Genomic DNA, 23,168 nt, shown 5'->3' with positions numbered 1-23,168 from the left:
TTGTGTGCGCACTCTCTCTCAAATAAATAAAATCTTAAAAAAAAAAATTAAAATCTGTGCTACATCAAAAGTATTTCATCTTAAAGTTGCCTACATTTGATTCCCTTCCCTGTTTTTTTTTTAAGAAGGGAAACTTTTTTTTTTTAAAGATTTTATTTATTTATTTGATAGAGATCACAAGTAGGCCAAGAGGCAGGCAGAGAGAGAGGAGGAAGCAGGCTCCCTGCTGAGCAGAGAGCCGGACGCGGGGCTCCATCCCAGGACCCTGAGATCATGACCTGAGCCGAAGGCAGAGGCTTTAACCCACTGAGCCACCCAGGCGCCCCCATTTGATTCCCTTTTGAGCATTGTTTTGTTTTCCTATTTCTTTATAGGTCTGCGAAATTTGGATTGTATTCTGGACACTATGGTACCTAACAGAGCCTCTCTGTGTTATGTTCATCCAGAGATTGTTGATTTTTTTTTTTTTTTTAAATTTGACAGCACAAGTAGGTGGAGCAGCAGGCAGAGAGAGAGGGAGAAGCAGTCTCCCCACTGAGCAGGGAACCTGATGTGGGGCTCTATCCCAGGACCCTGGGATCATGCCCTGAGCCAAAGGCAGACGCTTAACCAACTGAGCTGCCTAGGTGCCTCTTGAGGAGAGTAGAGTTTATATACCAGTCTGAGATTTCCTCCTTTGGCTTTCTCCTTTTCTGCACTTCTCCCCTTTTCTATATGCTGTGGTTGTCTTAACTCTGTCCTCTGATTCTTCAAGCACCAAGACTGTAGTTCTCTGTTTTAGCCAAACTTCTCTCCTCTGGCAGCCACTGGGGCCTCCCTGCAGGCCAAGTGCTGTAAATAAAAAGTCACTTAGGGTCTTCCTGTCTTCTAAGTATTGATGTTCTCTCCAGTTTTTAGTTACTTCTGGTCACTTTACAGTGTCTTCGGGTAGTAGTGTTGTAATATTTTGCCCAGGGTTTATAGTTGCATCAGTGGGAGAAACGATCTAAGAGGAACTATTCAGCTGATACTGGATAGTGGAAGTTCTCCATGGTAGCGGTGGAAGTTGGAATTACAGTAGCTTTAAAACAGAATAACTAGTATTTATACAGTACTTCTTTGTAATAAAAACAGTTCAAGGTAGATTATCTGATCCATCATGATTGTTAATATAGTAGGCAAAAGACCAATGCGTATGTGCTACTACATTTAGTGCTAAGAATCTGGGCAGGAAGTGAATTTGGACTCTAAATTGAATATAAGATGTGTAGTTGGATATGGTAACTAAAGCAAAAAGTTGGGGAGGAAGGTCGTAGTGAAAACTTTAGATATGGAATGAAAAGCAGAATTTTGTGCCTTTGAGGTGAGACTGTCAGCAGGTAAATGGGCACCAAGAAAAAATACATAAACTGTCTTGCCTACATGTTTCTTTAAATTTTAGAGTAAGCTTCCTTGGATCCTTAGAAAAGGATTGCCTACTCTCTCTACCTTTTATAAATTAGGTCACACAGTGCCAACATCTGCCCAACTCTCATTCTTTCTCATGGGATTATGAGTATTATTTTTATTTTTATTAATAAAAACTGTATTATTTTTATTCTTCACTTTTTTAAAGATTTAAAAAATAATTTTCATATCATCACAGTTTGTAATTTTTAAAAACTTAGTTTCTGTTTATTTACTACACTATAAGCTTCATGAAGAGAGATACCATGTTTTTGTATGCCCAGCTCTTGGCCCAGTGCCTGACACGTGTTAGATGTCCATATTTGTTGAGGAATGAATGAAAACAAGTACACGCATGTATGCACACATGCACACACACACACGAGTACCAAGGAGTACAAGTAAGAGTTACAAAAATCTGTTATAGTCAGTCTTAAACTCTTTAGTACAGTTGAGGTTTTTATTAACCTAGATTTTGAGGGATGTCATAGGCGTGAGTTGAATGTTAATGTAGGACAGTTCCAAACTGGGAGGAGGAGTGGAGTGGCAAGAAGATTTGGGAAAATTAGTAGAATAATATTGGTAAGAGTTGATAACTAATTTGTATATTAGCAATGAAAAAAATTTTTTATAAATACAGAAAAGGCTATAGGATACGTGGAAATATAATTTTAAAGACTTAAGTCTAGGCAGTTAGATAGTATGGAGACCCAGAAAATACACAGAACATAATATTTGAACAGAACATCATATTTGATGAGAGCAGTTTGAAAAGGATGATTCAGGCAGTCTTGAGTAGTAAGATGTCTCCACATGGAGTTGAGTGATGAAAAGCATCCAGTGCTTTTCATTTCTTGTGTTTCAGTATTCCAACATCCCAAAATAAAGGAGGGAGTTAAAAAGAAGTATTTATAGGCTATTATAATCAGATTCTTTATAATAAAACCTTCTTGTTCCACAGCTCTTGGATAAGCACAAGAATACAGAAAGCATGGTGGAGCTTCTGGACTTGTATCAGATGGAGGATGAAGCCTATAGCAGCCTTGCAGAAGCCACAACTGAACTATATCAGTATTTACTACAGCCATTCCGAGACATGAGAGAGCTTGCCATGCTACGGAGACAACAGATCAAGGTATTTTTTTTTTTTGTAAGACCTACATGGTTCCTGCCTGTTTCATAGGTCTCAGACTGGCTGGCCATAGAGGAGCTTTTTAAAAATGCAGATACCTGGTCCTTTGTCCCCAAAGATTCTATTTTGGTTGATTCAGATTATATGGAACCTGTGCATCTCATTTTAGAGTATCTCAAAGGTGATTCTGTTGAGCAGCCAGGGATGAGAAGAGCCTAGAAAGTAAAGTTGTGGATGTATTGAGAAATCCCCATCTTCCCCCTTTATCCTGTACTTTCCTCTGTTCCTCCCATACAATGTTTTGGGGACTGTGCGGCCTTATATTTCTTTACCAGAAGTTTTGGGAACATTTCTTCTGGGAAGGCCTTATTTTGAAAGTTACAAGAGGGGTGCCTAGGTGGCTCAGTCAGTTAATGGCTGAGGTTATGATCCCAGGGTCCTAGGGTCGAGCCCCACATTGGGCTCCCTGCCCAGTGGAAAGCCTGTTTCTCTCTCTTCCTCTGCTTGACGCTCCCCCTGCTTGTTTTATCTCTCTGTCAAATAAATAAATAAAATCTTAAAGAAAAAAAAAGTTATAAGAATTTAATATCAGAGCTTCAAAAAATGTTTTTATAAGTTTTATTTATTTTAAAGTGGGGAAGGGGCAAAGGAAGAGGGAGACAGAATCTTAAGCATACCCCGTGCTGAGGGTGGAGCCTGATGCAAGGCTCCATCCCAGGACTCTGAGATCATGAGCCAAAACCAAGACTGGGCTGCTAAACCTACTTAGCTACCAGGGCAACCCATTAGAGCTTTAAAAGTTATGATATTTAAGAGGCGCCTGGGTGGTTCAGTTGTTAAGCGTCTTTCTTCAGCTCAGTTCGGTCCTAGGATCAAGCCCCACATCGGGCTCCCTACTCCTGCGAAGCCTGCTTTTCCTTCTCCCACTGTCCCTGCTTGTGTTCCCTCTCTTGGTGTCTCTCTCTGTCAAATAAATAAATAAAATCTTTTTTAAAAATAATAAAATCTATGAGATTAAGTTTTCATGGGTAAAGTGTGCTTTACATTTTTGAGGCAGGTGTTCTGACGTTTTTCTTTGCATGGTGTTCTTTTAGCCACTCTTTTTTTTTAAATCTATGTTTTTGTTGAAATTACAGAGATACAGCCTTAGCTCTGTAAAATTTTATCCTGAACCTTTGGCAAGATACCAAGGGATGAAGCTTAAGCTGTATTTATAGAGAAATTTATAGTTATTAGAGAAGAAAGTTCTAAAATCAGTCATCCAAACTTTCACCCTAAGAAGCTAGAAAAAGAGAGCAAGTTAAACCCAAAAAATTAAGAGTGGGGTCCGTGAAAAAAAGAAACGATAGATTGAAGAAAAGATCACTGAAACCAAAACCTTGTTGTCTGGGGAGGGAAAAAAAAACTATATTTTATAAACCTAGCTGAATTGATTTTTTTTTTTTAAAGCCCCACATATCTGTTAGGACTGAAAGTACAGATATAACTACAGATTCTATAAATGTTAAAGTTAATAAAGAAATATGAACAAATTGGTACCAATACATGGTCTGATTTAGATGAAATGGATACATTTCTTAGAAAAAATGAAAGTTACCAAAATAGATTCAAGGAGAAACAGAAGAATATAGGGAGCCCTATATTAACAGAGTTGAGTTCATAATTCAGAACCTTCCTATAAAGAAATCGACAGGTCCAGAACACATCATTGGAGGATTTATGAAACATGTAAAGAAGAAATAATGCAAAATCTGCACAAACTCAGAAAACAAGGGAGGGAATACTTCCCAACTAATTTTTTAAGCCAGCATTATCCTGATACCAAAATCAAATGTTCCAGAAAAAAGAGAACTAGAGATAGATGACCCTCATGAATGTAGATGCAGTAATCCTTAACATGATGTTAAAAAATAGGGTCTAATAGGGACACCTGGGTGCTCAGTCACTGAGCATGTGCCTTCAGTTTAGGTCATGATCCCAGGGTCCTGAGGATTGAGCCCTGCGTAGGGCTCCCTGCTTAGCAGGAAGTCTGCTTCTCCTTGCTCTGCTCCTCCCTACCTCACTCTCTCTGAAATAAATAAATAAAATCTTTTAAAAAATAGGATCTAGTAATCTATAAAAATAATGATACAGTATATATGAGTAGGGTTTATCTCAAATGCAAGGTTGTTTTAACATTCAGAAATAAACCAGTATAATTTACCGTATTAGACTAAAGGGAAAAAAACAGTATATTTCTATGGATGCAGAAAAGCATTTAATAAAATTCAGTATCCATTCATGGTAAAAACCCAGCACACTAGGAAGAAAAGGGATTTCCTCGACCTGATAGGGTGTGTATGAAAAGCCTCCCTAACATCGTATATGATGGTGAATGACTAAATTCTTAGCCCCTGTGATTGGGAACAAGGCAAGATTGTTTACTCTCATCACTTTAATTCAGTATTTTTCTGGAGTTCATAGCCAGAAAAAGTAAAAGGCATATAAATTGGAAGGACAAAATAAAGCAATCTGTACTTACAGATAATGTAATCATGTATATAAAATATACTAAGGGATTTTTTTTTTTTTTTTAAGATTCCATTTATGGGGCGCTTGGGTGGCTCAGTCAGTTAAGCATCTACTTTTGGCTCAGGCCATAATCCCATGGTCCCAGAATCAAGCCACACATCAAGCTCCCTGCTCAGCTGAGAGCCTGCTTCTCCCTCTCCCTCTGCCCCTGCCCCCCACCCCGCCTTGTGCTTGTGCTCTCTTGCTCTATCTCAAATAAATAAATAAAATCTTAAAAAAAAAAAAAAGATTCCATTTCTCTATTTGACAGGGAAAGAGAGAGAGAACACAGGCATGGGGAGCCACCCAGCTGTCCTTCTAAGGGATCTTTAACAAAAAAACCTGTTGAAATAATATGTAAATTTAGTTACAAGGTTAATGTTAAAAATTCAATTGCATTTTCTAATCTTTTAGAAATGAAAATTACAGGGGTGCCTGGGTGGCTCAGTGGGTTAAAGCCTCTGCCTTCTGCTCAGGTCATGATCCCACTGGGATCGAGCTGCATCGGGCTCTCTGCTCGGCAGGGAGCCTGCTTCATCCTCTCTCTCTGCCTGCCTCTCTGCTTACTTGTGATCTCTGTCTGTCAAACAAATAAAAATCTTTAGAAATGAAAATTACAGAAACTTTAAAATACAATTATAAGCATCTCTGAACATGAACTCTTCAGAAATGTATTTTACAAAATATATGAAAATTCTGTCTACTGAAAATTATAAAGCTTTGCTGAGGGACATTAAGTGTACCTTAAGAAATGGGAAGATCCTGTTAATAGTTTGGAAGACTCAGTAATGTTTAGATGTCAGTTTTCAGTTGATCTAGATTCAAAATAAAATTCTAGTAAGTTTCTCCCCCCAGAAACTGACAAACGAATTACAAATTTTTATGGAAAGGCAAAGTATGGCTTTAACAATTTTGAAAAAGATAAAATTGGAGGGCTTATTACCTGACTGGAAAACTAGTGAAATCCAGAAACAGATACATGGTTATATAGTAAGTTTGTCACGAAGGTGACAGAGCAGTTCAGTGGGGGAAGGAATAATCTTTCCAAGAAATGGTACCAGAACAACTGCATACCCACATTAAAAAAAATTGATCTCAGTTCTTATACCGTATGGAAAAATTAACTTCAAATCCATTTTAGACCTAAACAGACTCTCATGTTCTAAAATGTGTATAAGAGGGGTGCCTGAGTGGCTCAGTAAGTGTCCAACTCTTTATTTTGACTCAGGTCATGATCCTCAGGGTCATGAGGTCGAGCCCTGTGTTGGCTCAGTGCTAGGTGTAGAGCCTGTTTAAGATCTTTCCCTTTCTTCCTCTCCCTGCCACCACTCCCCTACTTCGCTCTTTAAAAATTTTTTTGTTGTTGTTTAATGTAAGAAAATGTAGAAAGTTTTGACAATTTTGGGAAAGAAAAGGTAAAGGCTTCTTAGGATGCAGAAAAGTTGAGCCATAAACTTTATTTTTTTTTAAATTTTTTTAAAAGATTTTATTTATTTATTTGACACAGAGAGAAAGAGCACAAGCAGGGGGAGCAGCAGGCAGAGGGAGAGAGAGAAGCATTCCCATGAGCCATAAACTTTAAAAAAATTTTTGATAAATTGGACTTCACCAAAGTTAAACACTTACTTTTTGAAAGTTCATTAAGAAAAAGAAGGCAAGCCCACAGACTGGGAGAAAATACTTGTAATACATCTGAAAAAGAAATTATACAGCTCAGTGACAACCAAAAAATTTAAAAATTGGCTAAATTCTTAAAAGACATTAAAGAAATGGCTGATGAGCACATACAGAGAAGCTTAAAATTGTCATCATGAAAATTCAGATTAAAACCATAATGAGATACACACCCATTAGAGTGAGTATCATTTAAAATTCTGGCACTAAGATGCCTGGGTGGCTCAGTCGGTTAAGCATCTGCCTTTGGCTCAGGGTGTGATCCTGTGGTCCTGGGATCCCGTCCACATCAGGTTCTCTGCTTAGTGAGGAATCTGCTTCTTCCCACCCCCATCTATTCTCTCTGTTTGTCAAATGAATAAATAAAATCTTAAAAAATAAAGTTGTGGCACTCCCAAGGGCTATTGAGGTTATTGAGTAACTATAATTCTCAGATATTCCTAGCATATTTTGTAGTGGTGTAACCCATTTTGGTAAACAGTTTGGCTGTTACTTGAGGAGTTAGATATATACATACTTCAGTACTCAGCTATTCAAATCCTAGTTATTTATAAAAGAGAAATGAAAACATCTGCTCGTAAGACAGATAGAGTAATACTCATGCCACCTTTCTTCACAGTAGCCCCTAACTGGAACAGCCCAAATAACCATTAACGGGTGAATGGATAGGCAAAATGGGGTATTTCCATGTTACAGAATAAATAGTTAGCTATGCAAAGGAATTTACCCTTGATAGTCACAACAACATGGATAAATCTGAAATCTTGCTAAGTCAAAGAAACCAAGTACAAAAGCCTATATTCATGTGTGAAGGGATGGATGGCATGAGGAATCTTCTTGGAGGTGATAGAAATGTTTTATGTCTCGATTGTAGTGGTTGTTTGCTTGGGTGTATACAGCTATTAAAACTAATCAAAAATTGACTTTAAATGGATTAATTTTTATGTAAATTAAACTTTTATTAATAGTTTATAAAAAGTATGCTGAACAAAAGGCAACAGACACAGTGTAAACTATATGAATCCATTAATGTGAAATTTTGGAGTTGATGGTTTTGATCTATATTGACCAAACTTAGCACTCGTTGCCTGGGGTTGGCCGATGGAGATTGAGAGGGAACACGTGTAACAGAATCCTTTGGGTGATGGATACACTCTAAATTTTGGTTGTAGTGGTTTTTACATAGATATGTAAACTTGTCAAAATTCATCAAAATTTACACTTAGGTCAGGAACATTCTGTTGTATGTAAATTATAACTTAAGGTGATTTAAAAAAAAAGTATTATGTAAAAGTTGATGTAGAGGCACACAAACTGGAGTGATCAACACTGCCTAAAGATACATGGAAAAATAGGGAATTCAATTATCTTATATTGAAAGAATCAATAACAATTCAATAGAAAGTGGGTACATATGTCTGCATTGGAGATTGGAATAGACAGTACTCCAGATACAGATAAAATCAGGAATGGTACTGTGAATAGGCATGTGCTTGTGCTTTTCGTCAAAATAAATACTGAATAAATTATAAAATCTTCGCTCCTACCTGGCACCATTGGTGATGCCGCTATATCATGGCTGGGATTAAAACACATGTCTGTCTGACTGCAAAGCTTGCTGTTTTAATTAAACCACAGGGTGTAAATTGTTGTTATGTCTCCGGTTTAAGGATTTGTAGGAAATGAAAGGAAAGGTGGTCCAGGGCTAGAACACTGTAGCATCCTGTGGAGTTTGACCTGTACTCTGGATTCTTTAGAAAGAACTTAATTTCCAGTGCTTTTAAACGAGATATTAAAGCATGATAGAAAAGATAGAAAATAAGTTAACTTGGTACCCTGAATGTATATTTATATTTGTATTATATAATATTTATAAGATATATATTTAGTATATCTTGAAATTTTCTAAAATATTTATGTATTAGCATTTTATTATAATATACTTACTATTTATTTTTATATTTTATATTAAATATACTTTTGTCTTAATTATATATAAATGGTAATTAAAAACTTTCTAAATTTGGTATTCTTAAAAGCATCCTTTATTATGGAAAGTCTTTGATCTTTAAACCATACAGCTTTACTCATTGTTAAGATCCAGCTTTGTCTCAAGGCAGAAAGTAATATTTCTCTGTTTCCTAGTTTTAATGCCTCATACAGGTATCTGATTTTTTAAAATTTTATTTATGTATTTGAGGGAGCATGAGCAGAGAAAGGGGGAGAAGGAGAAGCAGACTCCCTGTTGAGCAGGAAGTCTGATGTGGGGCTCGACCCTAGAATCACCACCTGAGCCACAGACAGATGCTTAGCCAACTGAGCCACCCAGGCATCCCTATAAATGGTAATTATTAAAGATTTTTCACTAATCCTCTGTCTCATCTATAAGCATTAAGCAGTTCCTCCCTACCCAGAATTTTTGGCCTAATTTTTGGTTATTCTAAGACCCACACCCCTTGACAGAGTTACCAGACTCTGTGTCTAATATATTGGCTCTCAAAAATGTAACCTCCAGGGGCACCTGGGTGGCTCAGTGGGTTAAGCCTCTGCCTTCAGCTTGGGCCATGATCTCGGGGTCCTGGGATCAAGTGCCATGTCGGGCTCTCTGGTCGGAGGGAAGCCTGGTTCTCTCTCTCTCTCTCTCTGCCTGCCTCTTCTGCCTACTTGTGATCTCTCTCTCTCTGTCAAATAAATAAACAAAATCTTAAAAAAAAAAAAAAAAAAAGTAACTCCCAGACTGGTAGCCTTAGTATGATCTGGGACCTTGTTACCAATACAGATTCCTGGTCCTACCTCAGATCGCTACTGAAACTAGCAGTCTTCATTTAAACAACCCTCCCAGGTGATTATGATACTTAAGTTTAAGAACCCCAAGTTCAAAAGAACTTGAAACCACTCATGGGTGGAACACACTGAACTCCAAAGTTACAGTCTCTCTGGGACTGAGTTTTAGCATCCACAGAGTGAGATTCAAACTAGATGATTCTGTCTAGATTATTATTATTTTTTAAACAAGTTTATTTAAACAACAAGATGCTTGACTTGAAGGGAAAACTAGGATTCATTTCTTTTAGAGTAATTTATCCCTACTTAAAGACAGATTGCCCTACATGTAACAGCTACGTACAAAAAAGTTATAAAATTGTCCTTGGTTTTACAATGATAAATGAAAAACATTAAAATTCTCCAGTTGAACAAGGTATGCAAGGATTTTTATGTTGTTCGTTTTTTGTTAAACAGTGAGAGCAAAATAACTTATTGGAATATAAAGATAAGAGCTGACTGAGAATGCCACTAATGGAGGGAGGGGGTATTTTCACAGAAGCAGTATTTTCCCCCATCCCATCTCCATTTGTTGACGATCAAAACATACCACTGGCCATTTAGTTAAGAAAAAAATGCAATATGCTTGTGCACATACACAGTTACTTTATGTACAATAAAGGAATGGGGAAGGGGAAAATGAAAGAATAGAGAAAACTATACTGTAGTAGTCAGGATGTGGTGGAACCAAATTGCGGCTTTCGAATTGAGAATGTCTTCTTGGTCTGGAGGAACAGAGTTCTGGAGTAAAGTAGCAGGTTCCCTTTTTAGTAGACACCTCCTGTCTGCTGCTGGAACACATCAATTGTATCTTCATTCTCCATTTCCAGCTGTGCAGGTGTTGTCTGTTTCATTGATTGACTGCCTATCAAATTGGAACCTGAACTGCCTCATTGACAAACCCTGTCGTTCACAATAGGCTTTCATTAGTTTACTAAGTGGTGTATGCCTCTTAATCTTAAACTGCACCACAGAACCATCCAGCCCCGCCACTTTCAAATTAATATGATCGTTGTTCTCTCGTCTTGACTCCTTCCTTGGGCTTTTTGTCGGCCATGGCGAGCGCCAGAGTCTCCTCAGCTGCTGCTTCACAAAAGAGGTACTAGGTCCGCACTGAACGAGCATACCTCTATCTAGATTTGTTTTTTAAGATGTTATTTATTTATTTATTTATTTGATAGAAATCACAAGTAGGCAGAGAGGCAGGCAGAGATAGAGGAAGGGGAGCAGGCTCCCTGCTGAGCAGAGAGCCTGATGTGGGGCTCGATCCCAGGATCCTGGAATCATGACCCGAGCCGAAGGCAGAGGCTTTAACCCAGTGAGCCAGCCAGGCGCCCCCTCTATCTAGATTTTTAAACCCAGCATATTAATGAGTCAGGGTTAGTTACTGAGTTGGCCCACTGATTTGTCTTTGAGTAGCTAAAAGCATTTCAAATTCATTGGCTGACTTTTAATACTTGCTGAAAGAAGTAAGCAAGGATCTAGAAGGCAACCTCAGCTCTTTTTTCCCCTTCGTAGCCAGGCACCTCATTTTCCAATTATCTTCTCATTGCATCTTAAATGTGCTCTTCCACCCTTCCTGTTCCCCCAGGACCAAGCAAATCTTTAAGTATCATTGTGTGAGATAGAAAGATACACACTCCCCAGCCCCTGTTCCAGTGGGCAGATGCAGCAGTATACATAGCTTGGCAAAAGATGGGCTGGTTTTCAGTCTCCACTCTGCCCACTTGGTGGGGCACTTTGTGCAGGGTGGTTTTTACACTGTTGGATCACTGTATACTATCACATATCAACTGTGAACTATATAGTGCTATCACTTACCTCTTACCTGAGCTATTTTTTCTTTGGTTTCCTTGCCTTTTAGATTTCTCTCACCACTTTTTTTTTTTTCTTTTTTAAGATTTATTTATTTTTAGAGTGAGAGCATGCAGGAGAGTGGTGGGGACTGGCAAAAGGGGAGAATTTCAAGCAGACTCCCTGCTGAGTGTGGAGCCTGACACTGGGCTTGATTTCATGACCCTGAAATCATGACCAGAGATGAAATCAAGAGTCAGATGCCCAACCCACTGAGCTACCAGGGTGCCCCAGATTTCTCTCATCTTTAAAAAAAGTTATCATGTCACACTTCTTCTTGAGAATATTGATTTACTTTGAATCCAGAAAAATGCATGACCAAATACTTCCAAATATGATCATGTCATTTTGTTAATCTTAGTCACCTTCAGGTGACTCCTGGGCCCAGAAAATTTGTATTAAAGTTACTACTACGTCAGTAAATATACAAATTTATCTTGGCATCTCTTTCACATGAGAATTGGAGGTTTTGTTTTGTTTTATTTTTCTCTTCTTCACCCGTTAACCCAGCTGTAGACAAGAGTAACACTTAAGGTTTCTTATATAAAACCCAGTATCCAAGGAAGTGATGTACTTCATAATAAGTAATTGATGCCAAGAAATTTGTATTTATAAATTAGTCTCACTATAGTCACCTAAACTGACACATACTTTTTTTCCATTTCAAAAGCAGGCACTGTTTTCCTTCTAGCCCTGAAGTTGAAAACAGAGATGTCATTGTTTTTAAGCTCATGATCCAGCTGACCAGTGCTGTACATTTTCAGACTTGCCAAGATAGGAAAAGAACTTAGTATCCTGACTTAATATCTTAGGTACAGTAAACTATAATAACATTTTTAAAAAAGGTGGCTGCAGTGTTAACTACTGAGTTTTAGAAACCATTTAAACAGCACTTAGAAAACATGCAGAGCATGTTTGTGTTGCATATATTTGAATATACCTGTACAGTGAAGGTAAAGATAATCCAACAAAGGACAAGTTATCTTCAAATAATTACCAGCAGATTTTTAAAATTTTTCTGTTTCGAATAAGCCATAATGTAAGTTTCTTACTTCTGTATAGTGTTTAGGCTTCCAAGTGAAAAGGATTTGTTTAATGATCTGAGTTAAGATTTTTGAATTTTGAACATTGCTTGTTCTGTTTATTAGATTTCTATTCCATAGTTGTGTCTGTAGGGGTTTGATCGGAAAAGTAAACCAGTTATTTCAGCTGGGGGAAATTTAATACATAGAATTGTTAACTTGGCATAAAGTTGTTAACCAGATGGTTAAGAAGGCAACTAAGATATCAGAGCTAACGATTGTAAAAACAGCCACCACCCCTGGGATTGGTGGCACACAGGCAAGAGATGGCAGTTATTAATGTTTTAGTGTGGAAGATGCACTATGTGTGGAGCTGAAGTCTGGGGAAGGCAGCATAGCTCATCAAGGGCTGGTATGTCTCAGTTGGAAGGAGAGACCCAGATTACTGGGAATAGAGCAGCCCCGTGTTGGTTCCTCTTGCGGGGAGGGTGGGCAGAAAGTGAGGCTAGTTCTGCTAAGGCTGATAAACTGCAAACTGGATTCTGTGAACTTCTTCAGGAAGGAACTGCAAATGCTGGGATGAAGTGAGTCTCTGGTGATGCTCATAGGGACAGCAAACAGGAAAGTCAGGTGATACACATAGGAAGAAGCAAATCTCTTCTCCTTCCCCCAGCCCTTTCTGTTGGCAAAGGCTAAATGTGGTTCACCAGCTCCAACTCTAGCATCACAAGGCATAAGGTGAACTTGGAAACTGATGGACAAAAATTTACATGTATCTTTAGACTTTCAAAGTTGGGGGAAAAAACCCCTAGTAACCTAGCTTACGGTTTTAGGTACAATATACCAAGTCCTTGAAAGGGTATAAAGTTTAATCATGTCATTGAAAAGAGGTTCTATCGTAACGTGCTGAGTAAGAGTTTAAAATTTGGCTGCAGTGTTAAATTTTCTAAATCTTTGGTCCACACTTGTGAATATTAATCTTACACTTTTTAACTTGAGTGTTTAAAAATCAGAGGTAATCACAACAAAGCACAAACTATGATGGTTTTGTTAGATACAAACGAGTCTTCTGAGTCCTTCTATCTGAGCTGAAGTCTAAATATGCCACTTACTGCTAAGAGTCCCACAGTGGCTTCCTGGTGCCTCTCAAACTAAGTATAATTTCAGCCTGATGTTTTAAGTCCTCCTAATAGTGACCACAACCTCCTTTTCTAGTCTTACCTCCCATTGCCTTTATCTGTTACCTAAACTCCAGCCATGCTGGACTATTCTGTCTTCTAAGACACTGAACGTAACTGCCTCTAGGCTAGCCTTTTGCTCAGGTTAATTCTTGCCTCCAGCAGACCTTTTGGGTGGTTCTCTTTCCCCGTATACCATGTATCTGTCAAAATCATACCCCTCCTTTAGAGCCCTCTGCAGTTTTCAACCTCAGTAAAGTAAATCCTGATCTGAACAGCTAAATGAGTTCTCTTCTTGCCAAACGTTTCATTTACCTTAAGGGTCTTAAAATACCTTTATTCTTTTTACACAAAGACACCCTTCACCACTATTAATACCTGGATAGAATTCTACTTGTTCTCTTTTTTTTTTTTTTTTCCTGAAAGTTTTATTTATTTGAGGGAGAAGAGAGAGAGAGGCTCGCCCATGGTGGGAGAGGGGCTGACAGGGACCACCTGAGGGAAAAGAGACTCCCCACTGAGCAGAGAACCCAACACAAGCTCATCCCGGATCCCTGAGATCATGACCTGAGCCAAAGGCAGACACTAAACCAGTGGGGCCACCGAGTCACCCTAAAATTCTACTTGTTCCTTAAGAATTTAGTTACTCATCATTCCCATTAGAAATTTTCTTCCCAGACTCAGTACTGCAACCTCCATGGCTGGTGCTTCCCCAAGTATCCTAGGCATACTCTATCTTGATAGATTTTCATACTCTATTGTAATTCTTTATTTTAGTGTCTGTGTCTTCCACTAGACTGAGTATCTTTCTGTGCCTGCTGCCTAGTACAATAGTGATGGTGAGAAAATACTATAACACATCATCATTTTGAGTGAATAATTGAATGTTAAGTGATTGTGTCAAAGCTCTCACGCTTAATAGTAGCACAGCCAGTTCTCCTAATTTGAAGACATTTCTGCAGCACAGTTATCTTTGCTTACCCCACCCTCCAAATAGATTGTAAATTTCTTAGGCGGAGAATGTGTGTCTTACGTTACATCCCCTGAAGTACCCAGTACAATGGGATCTTTATTCAAATTACATAATTGAATGATTCCAGATATTAGCCATGGTAAAGTCTAAAAGGGAGAAAAAAGCAACCATATCCAGTAGCATCATGTAAGTTTAACTCCTGCAGTATGTGACTGGAGATACAGTAATTGTCTTCTGAGAATTAAGAAATTCCAGTCTTGGTGAGTAGGGAATCTGATATCAAGCATCTAAGCTTCTCCTACTGATTTAATTGTCCTTACTTGGCACTATTTTTATGGTCCCATAAATGGAGCTCAACATAATTCTGTTTTCCAACTATTAAGGAAGACATTTAGGTTCTGATCATATCTCCATTTCCCCTCCCTCCCACACACACTGGAAAAAAAAGTAAGTCTCATAATTTTGCCTCTTGCTGGTCCTCCTATATGGAAACAGGAGTTCATTGTTTGCTTGACTAGAAACAGGAAGCCTCTGGGGTAATGTGTCCTCATCTTGTCTGGTTGGTATGGTTTGTGAAATGAAGAGATAAAGCATTTTTTTGGTTCATGATTATAAAAGCAGTAGGTATGTATACACACACACACTCTAAAGAAGATTTGGAAAGTACAGATTTCAAACAGGAAGAAAAATAATCACCCACACTCTAACAAAAGATGACCTCAGTAATATATTCTATATATTTTCTCCTTTTTTCTGAACATTATATAGTTGAAATTATGTCTGTGATTTGATGTGTCTTTACTTAATCATATAACAGTTACTGTCCTTTGTTACTAGAAACTTCATAAGCATTATTTTTGCATAGAATTATATAAGTATTATTCTCTATTACTAGATATTTGTGACAAGTTTTTTTCTTCTATTTTGAGCAGCATTGTAGTGAACATCTTTGGTTATTATTCTTTGAAGGTGTTTTCTTATATAAGTAAGAAGATATGTATATAAGAAAATGCCTTTGGGGCGCCTAGGTGGCTCAGTGGGTTAAGCCTCTGCCTTCGGCTCAGGTCATGATCTCAGGGTCCTGGGATCGAGCCCTGCATCGGGTTCTCTGCTCAGCAGGGAACCTGCTTCCTCCTCTCTGTCTCTGCCTGCCTCTCTGCATACTTGTGATCTCTGTCAAATAAATAAATAAAATATTAAAAAAAAAAAAAGAAAGAAAATGCCTTTAAAGAGTATGGTATCATCAAATAATTGCCAGAAAACTTTTTCATCAATTTATAGTTCTACCAGCAGTGTATGAGTTTGTTCCCGTTTCACCATGACCACAATAACTCTGGTTACTTTTTTAAAAAAATATTTACTTAATGAGTTTTTCTAAATGGTTTCTCATCCTACTATGTAAAAACAGCTATTTTGTTCCTCCATTCTCCTGTACTAACATTTTCTTATCTGGACTCTTTTCTTCACAGGGGAAAATGGAGATTATCAAAGAGAAATTCCCCTCAACCTACCAAATCCAAAACTTGACTTTCTTTATGCCCACGGAAGAACTTTCCCTACATTTGCCAAGAGCAAATTCCCTACACCAGTACTCGGAATCTTGTTCCTTCCCATGTTCTTCTTAAGGACCTTTCTACTATAATTCACCCCATTTTCCCCTGACATCTTTCTGTTTTCCCTTTGCTAGATACTTCTTACCACTTCTCAGACTGTTCTATGATCTCCCATTGAAATAAAATTTAAAATTTAAAACCCATTAAGGTTTGTCCTCTCCTACCACCACCCTTTTTTCTCTATTTAGATCCCTCAAAAGAATATTTATTTATACACATGTCTACATCTCTCACCTCTCATTAAAAACAGGTGCAGAGTGAATTTTTAATTACTCATTTAGGAAATACTTTAGATTGCATATTTCATGCCAGGCAGTATGCTAGTGAGAAGCAAAAAAAAAAAAAAAAACCAAAAGAAAACAACAAACCACACACTCAAAAAATGCCTGTGTCCTCATAGAACTTTAAAAGGGGCAAACAGTTAATAAAGTTCACAAAATCTTATAAAGTATGATTATGTTAAGCGCTATGCAGGAAAGTGGTATGTGTTGCACTGAAGAGATTGTAACAGGAAGTCTGGGAAGACTTCCATGAACTAGTAATTGAACTGAGATCTGAAGATGTCATGGGTGTTAATAGGCAAAGAAAATTTGCTTATACTCTAGAACTAAGTTGTTGCTAAGTTCAGTGATCTTAATGCTGTTAGATCTGTTGGTACTGGGTGTCATCCTACTTGACCCCTAAGCAGTGTTGAACAGGTTCTTGTTGAACAGATTCAACAAGATTCAACACAGAATCTTGCTCCTTATGTGATTCCACAGTTGTACCTGTGTACCCACTTCCTCTGGCTTTATTTCTGTGGGCTGTTGACCCAGCTTTATAGTCAGTATTCCTTAGGGTTCAATCATGACCTTTTTCTCATGATTTCCTTAGATAACTTCATTTACTCTGATGGCTGTGAATGTCATCTATATGTCAAGCCACCTAAATTTATATCTCTAGCCATGGCTTTTGCAGAATCAAACTTAATGAAACCAACTACTCCTTCGTTGTTTACTTCTTGAGGAAATGGAAGTTCTATATACAGATTTTTCTTTAAGATTGTATTTATTTTTTTAATTAATCTCTACACCCAGTGCAGGGCTCCATCTTCCAACCCTGAAATGAAGTCTCATGCTCCACCAACTGAGCCAGCCTGGCACCCCCCAATTTTTTTTCTAGTCATTTTTTTTTTCTTTTTTCTTTCTTAAAGATTTTTATTTGGGAGAGAGAAAGAGAGTGTGCACATACCAAGCACACACAAGCAGGTGGAGTGGTAGAGGGAGAAGCAGAACCCCCACTAAGTGCAGAGCCCCCGTGGGGCTCTGTCCCAGATCACGACCTGAACCAAAGTCAGATGCTTAATCTAATTGAGCTACCCAGATGCCCCTCTAGTCATTCTTGATCCCTTCTTGTGCCTTGCTATTGTCCGTTCATAACATTGCTTATTATAAATTGCTCATTGTATGCTGGCTTCTGAACCAGGCGCGCTTGCACCTAGTATATTTCCCCCTCTATCTGGAAACCTCTTCTTTTGCTTAAGGAGCAGTATACTGTTTTTTGTATATTTGTATATTTTTGTATATTGTTTTCAAGATCAAAACCAAATGTTATCTTCCCCTAGGTTATATTTCCTGGTGATTAAAATTTTATTTTGGGTTCAGACTGTTCTTTTAATTTGTTAATTGCACCATTTAGAGAATATGGCCTGTATTATTTCTACTTCTTAAAATTTTTTTACAACTTTTTTGGTGGCTCATGATAGTTGATTAGTTTTTTAGAAATATGCCAGGGTGGATTAATACCTTTCTCTGTGTTTTTTTCATCATCCTAATAAGATGTTCTCATTTAATTTTTTAAGCAGTCTTTTCACACTATATGATAAAGCAGGATGGAGTGCACAGAGGATCCATTCCTAGTCTTCCTGGATTTCACCTTTCTTCCATGTTAAACATACCTGTGTAGTGTTTTTATATGCTTTTATATTAATACTGTCACGTCTGTGAATTTTACTTTAGCATTCGTCTAGTACCTCCCTGTCCATCATTCGATTTTTAGCTCTGCTTTGTTCTTTTGTTTTATTTGTAACTCTTGCAAGTAATCATTAATTTTGTCTTCTTACTTTTGTCCAGAGATCTTTAATGCATAGATGGGCTGATTTTTATAAATTACCAGTCTTAAAAATCTGAGTTTTCAATTATTTTATTTTTTTTATTTTTTATTTTTTTAAAGATTTTATTTATTTATTTAACAGAGAGAGAGATCACAAGTAGGCAGAGAGGCAGGCAGAGAGAGAGGGGGAAGCAGGCTCCCTGCTGAGCAGAGAGCCCAATGTGGGGCTCCATCCCAGGACCCTGAGACCATGACCCGAGCCAAAGGCAGAGGCTCAACCCACTGAGCCACCCAGGCGCCCCTCAATTATTTTATTTATGTCAGTTATAAAATAAGTATTTAGTGATACAAATAATTTTTAACCTGAAAATATAATTATCATAAAGTAGGAAATACATTTCTTGTTATCTCAGCACCCCAAAATAACATCTTTTTATTTTGCTGTATGTACTTTATTTACATATGGAGGAGGGGAAGGGTGAAAAAGAAGATAGAGAAAGGAGTGGGGAACAAATTTCTGTCAGATGTCTTTAACATTATTATTAATTTATTTGTTTTATAAGTTAATGGCTTGTACTCTAGGGCAAGAGAAAACAAGTATTGTTTGTTTTAGCATGAGGCACGATGCCTGCCTGATTGTGAACATTCAGTAAATGTTTAAAGAATGAAGAAAGAAAAAGAAAGGGGCTCCTGGGTGGCTCAGCCCTTAAGCATCTGCCTTGGGCTCAGGTCATAGTCCCAGGGTCCTGGGATTGAGCCCTGCATTGGGCTCCCTGTTCAGCGGGAAGCCTGCTTCTCCCTCTTCCACTCCCCCTGCTTGTGTTCCCTCTCTCGTAGTTTCTGTCAAATAAAATATTTCAAAAAGAGAGGAAGAAGAAAAGAAAGAAATGGCCCTCTTAATTTTTCTTTTTTTCTCTCTAAAGATTTCCATGGAGAATGATTATCTGGGTCCCCGAAGAATTGAAAGTCTACAAAAAGAAGATGCTGATTGGCAGCGAAAAGCTCACATGGCTGTGCTGTCTATTCAGGATCTTACTGTCAAGTATTTTGAAATCACAGCGAAAGCACAAAAAGGTGAGTTTCCTAGTAAAGTTATTCTTGTTAGATATTTTTGAAAATGACTAAAATATTTCATGTTTGCAAGAGTTCTATAGAATAATGTATAAAGACTACCCATAGTCCTAGTAGATAAAAAAGATCACTATTAGTAAATTATGGTAGATCCTTTCAGTCTTTTCTGGGCATGTGTTTACACATACTCCACCTTTAAAAAATAGTAATTGGTTGTTAGTGTAGCGTAAGTCAATTCTGACGCTAACCTGTTACCCCACACCTTATGCGATGAAACTGTCCACGTTTAAGACACTACTTGGAACCTTAGAGGGTCCCTGGGCCATCTGCACTTCACACCAACTGATGACAGACTTGGGGGTTTGCATGGCCTTTTTAGGTTTGATCATTTGCTACAATGACTCACAGAACTCAGGAAAGCACATGCTTAGGATTACAGTTTATAAATGATAAAAATCAAGACAAGCCAAATGAAGAGAGTCATAGGGCAAGGTCTTTGAAGGTCCATTCCTTTCAACTTTCTTCCATGGGTGGCCACGAAAATCCTTCAATAGCAATTTAATCTTTGAATTGTTATTTATATTTCCTGAAGTTAGTTTCTGTACTCTTCCAAATAGTCAAAACCTAGTAAAATTCTTTTATGTACTTGGATTTCTTTCTGGACTGTCTTTTCCAATGATAAGCCTTTTCTTATGCTCTGATTAATGATAATAGCTTCATAGTGAAATTTATTACCTACATTATCAATTAACCCTCATTATTATTCAGAAATCTTTTGGGTGTATAGTCAGTTACTCTTCTCTAAGATAGTACTATCATCCTTTTTGAAAAATCATTTCTTCGCAAACTAATGTAATTCCTATCAGAACTGCAATATTGTAGACTTTGACAAGAGGATTTTCATATTCATGGGAGGAGTAAATGCTTTATTTTCTTTTTTTATTTTTAAAGATTTTATTTATTTTGAGAGAGAAAGAAAGCACAAGCAAGGGGAGTGCAGAGGGAGAGGGAGAAGCAGGCTCCCTGCTGAGCAGGGGACCCATTGCAGGGCTTTATCCCAGGACCCCATGATTGTGACCTGAGCTGAAGGCAGACACTCAACTAACTAAGCCACCGGGGCACCCCACAGCAGTGGTTTTTAACTAAAGGTGATTGTGCCATGCAAAAGGACATTTAACAGTCTCTGGGGACATTTTGGTTGTCACAACTACTAAGAGTATTACTAGCATTTAGTAGAGCCATGGATTATGTGAAACATCTTATGTTACATAGGACAGGCCAGTCTATGACAAAGAATTTTCTGGCTCAGAAGGTCTAAAGTGCTGAGTTTGAGAAGCTTTAGTCTTCTTAAAAAAAAAAAAAGCATGGTTAATCATATCAGTAAATGCTGAAAAAGCATTTGACGAAATACAACATGCTGTGTGTGATGAAAACACTCAGCAAACTAGGAATAGAAAAGAACTTCTTTAAGTCTGATAAAAGCACATCTGCAAAAACCCTATAGCCAACATTGCATTTAATGTGAAAGACTGCTTCTCCCCAAAATAGGTACAAAGTCTAGGATGTTTACTCTTGACTCCTCTTTTTTATTCAGTGTAATATAATAAATCTTAGTTGTAATAAGGCAAGAAAAAGAAATAAAAAGCTTCTAGTTGGAAAGGAAGAAATAAAGTGGTTCCTATTTTAGATAATACTGTTCATGTTGAAAATTGTATGGAATCTGTATTTATTTATTTATTAATTTATTAAAAGATTTTGTTTATTTATTTGATGGAGAGAGACACAGTGAGAGAAAGAATACAAGCAGAGAGAGAAAGCAATACAAGAATACAAGAGAGAGAGAAGCAGGCTTCTCGCTGAGCGGAGAGCCCGATGCTCAGGGCTCGATTTCAGAACCCTGGGATCATGACCTGAGCCAAAGGCAGACGCTTAACCACTGAGCCACCCAGGCACCCCTGGAATCTATTTTTAAAAACTTCAGACTACCAAGTGACTTTCTCAGGGTAACAGGAAATATGGTCAGCACCCAAAAATGTATCCTATTTATATAGGCAATGAATAGTTGGAAATAGAAATTTTTTTAAAAATTCCATTTATAATAAGTCTGACAAAATATGTACAGGATTCATAATGCTTACAATTGGATAACATGAGGAAGAAATCACAGATCTAAGTAAATGGATAGACATGTTGTGTTCATGTATTGGAACATCCAACACAGTAATGATGTCTGTTCTCTCCAAAGCAATCTATAGACTCAACACAGTACCTACCAAAAAGCAGGACTTTTTCCTATAAACATAAACAGGCTGATTCCAATTTACATGGGAAAGCAAAGGAACTAAAATACCTAAAACAGTTTAGAAAAATAGAAAACCAGAGACATGTTACCTGACTTTATAAATTATAGAGCCACTGTGACATGGTATAATGGAAGGGATAGACTGTGAATCAATGGGATAGAATAGAGAATAATAAATAAACTCAAAACACATGGCCATTTACTCTGCAAATTAGCGCCAGAAAAGATGTTCAAGGCCATCAGTCATTAGTATGCAAATTAAAATCACAATGAGATAGCAACACATGCCTATTAGAATGGCTAAAATAAAAAAAATACTAACAATATCAAGGGTAGACAAGGATGTAGAATAACTAAAGAACCCTCCCTCTATTGCTGGTTGTAATGCAAAATTGTACAGTCTCTGGAAAATGAATGCAATTTTAAAAATATTTTATTTATTTATTTGAGGTAGATAGAGTGAAAGCGAGCACATGCAGAGGGAGAGAGAAAAGCAGACTCCCTGACGTGGGGCTTAATCCCAGGACTGTGGGATCATGACCCAAGCTGAAGGCAGATGCTTAACTAACTGAGCCACCCAAGTGCGGTACAATTTCTTAGTAAGTTAAAGATGTGCTTACTGTATGAACTAAGAATCACATTTGTGGGTATTTGCCTTAGAGCATCATGACAATTTAAAAAATAAATGAGGGGCGCCTGGGTGGCTCAGTGGGTTAAAGCCTCTGCCTTCAGCTCGGGTCGTGATCCCAGAGTCCTGGGATCGAGTTCCGCATCGGGCTCTCTGCTCCGTGGGGAGCCTGCTTCCTCCTCTCTGCCTGCCTCTCTGCCTACTTGTGATCTCTATCAAATAAATACAAAATCTTTTAAAAATAAAAATAAATAAATAAAAAATAAATGATAAAAACAGTACATTAATATGTTAGTAATAGTTCATTTTAAGGTTTAAAGATGTCTTTTCCTACTATAAACTGTTTTTATGAAATAATTTTCAGTAAATTTTTTGGTTTAGAGTCTGCTTTCTGTGCTTTCTAGGTGCATTAGTGTTCTAAAAGAGAAAGTTTGCATTATGGTTAAAAATATATAACCATTATAGGGGCACCTGGTTCGTTCAGTTGGTTAAGCTTCTGACTGTTAATTTCGGCTCAGATCAGGATCTCAGGCTCTGGGATCCAGCCCCATGTTGGGCTCCTTGCTCAATGGGGAGTCTGATTAAAATTCTCTCCCTCTCCAAAGAATCTGTACTCAGAAAACTATGGAATACTCATGAAAGACATTGAGGAAGGCACAAAGAAATGGAAAAACGTTCCATGCTCATGGATTGGAAGAACAAATATTACGAAAATGTCTATGCTACTTAGAGCAGTCTACACATTTAATGCAATCTCTATCAAAATACTATCAACTTTTTTCAAAGAAATGGAACGAATAGTCCTAAAATGTATATGGAACCAGAAAAGACC

The 23,168-nt window shown here is 37.7% G+C and overlaps 1 protein-coding gene and 1 pseudogene across 2 annotated transcripts; one reads left to right on the top strand and one right to left on the bottom strand.

The window, feature by feature from the left end:
- Positions 1-2,386: 2,386 nt before the first annotated feature.
- LOC308338083 (junction-mediating and -regulatory protein-like) lies at positions 2,387-19,409 on the top strand (the record flags this gene model as incomplete). The annotated part of the gene is made up of 2 exons (XM_080831647.1): positions 2,387-2,560; positions 19,259-19,409. Coding segments are annotated over 2 exons (325 nt in total), but the record flags the coding sequence as incomplete, so codon positions are not given.
- On the bottom strand, positions 10,372-10,661 carry LOC308338082 (small ubiquitin-related modifier 2-like; annotated as a pseudogene). The gene has a single exon. The product of its transcript is annotated as a small ubiquitin-related modifier 2-like (transcript).
- Positions 19,410-23,168: the final 3,759 nt, after the last annotated feature.

This window comes from Martes martes, assembly GCF_963455335.1.
Source record: "Martes martes genome assembly, contig: scaffold_404, whole genome shotgun sequence".
Lineage (NCBI taxonomy): Eukaryota > Metazoa > Chordata > Mammalia > Carnivora > Mustelidae > Martes > Martes martes.
Note: the sequence above shows the minus strand (reverse complement) of the source record. Positions and strands in the feature narration are given on the sequence as shown.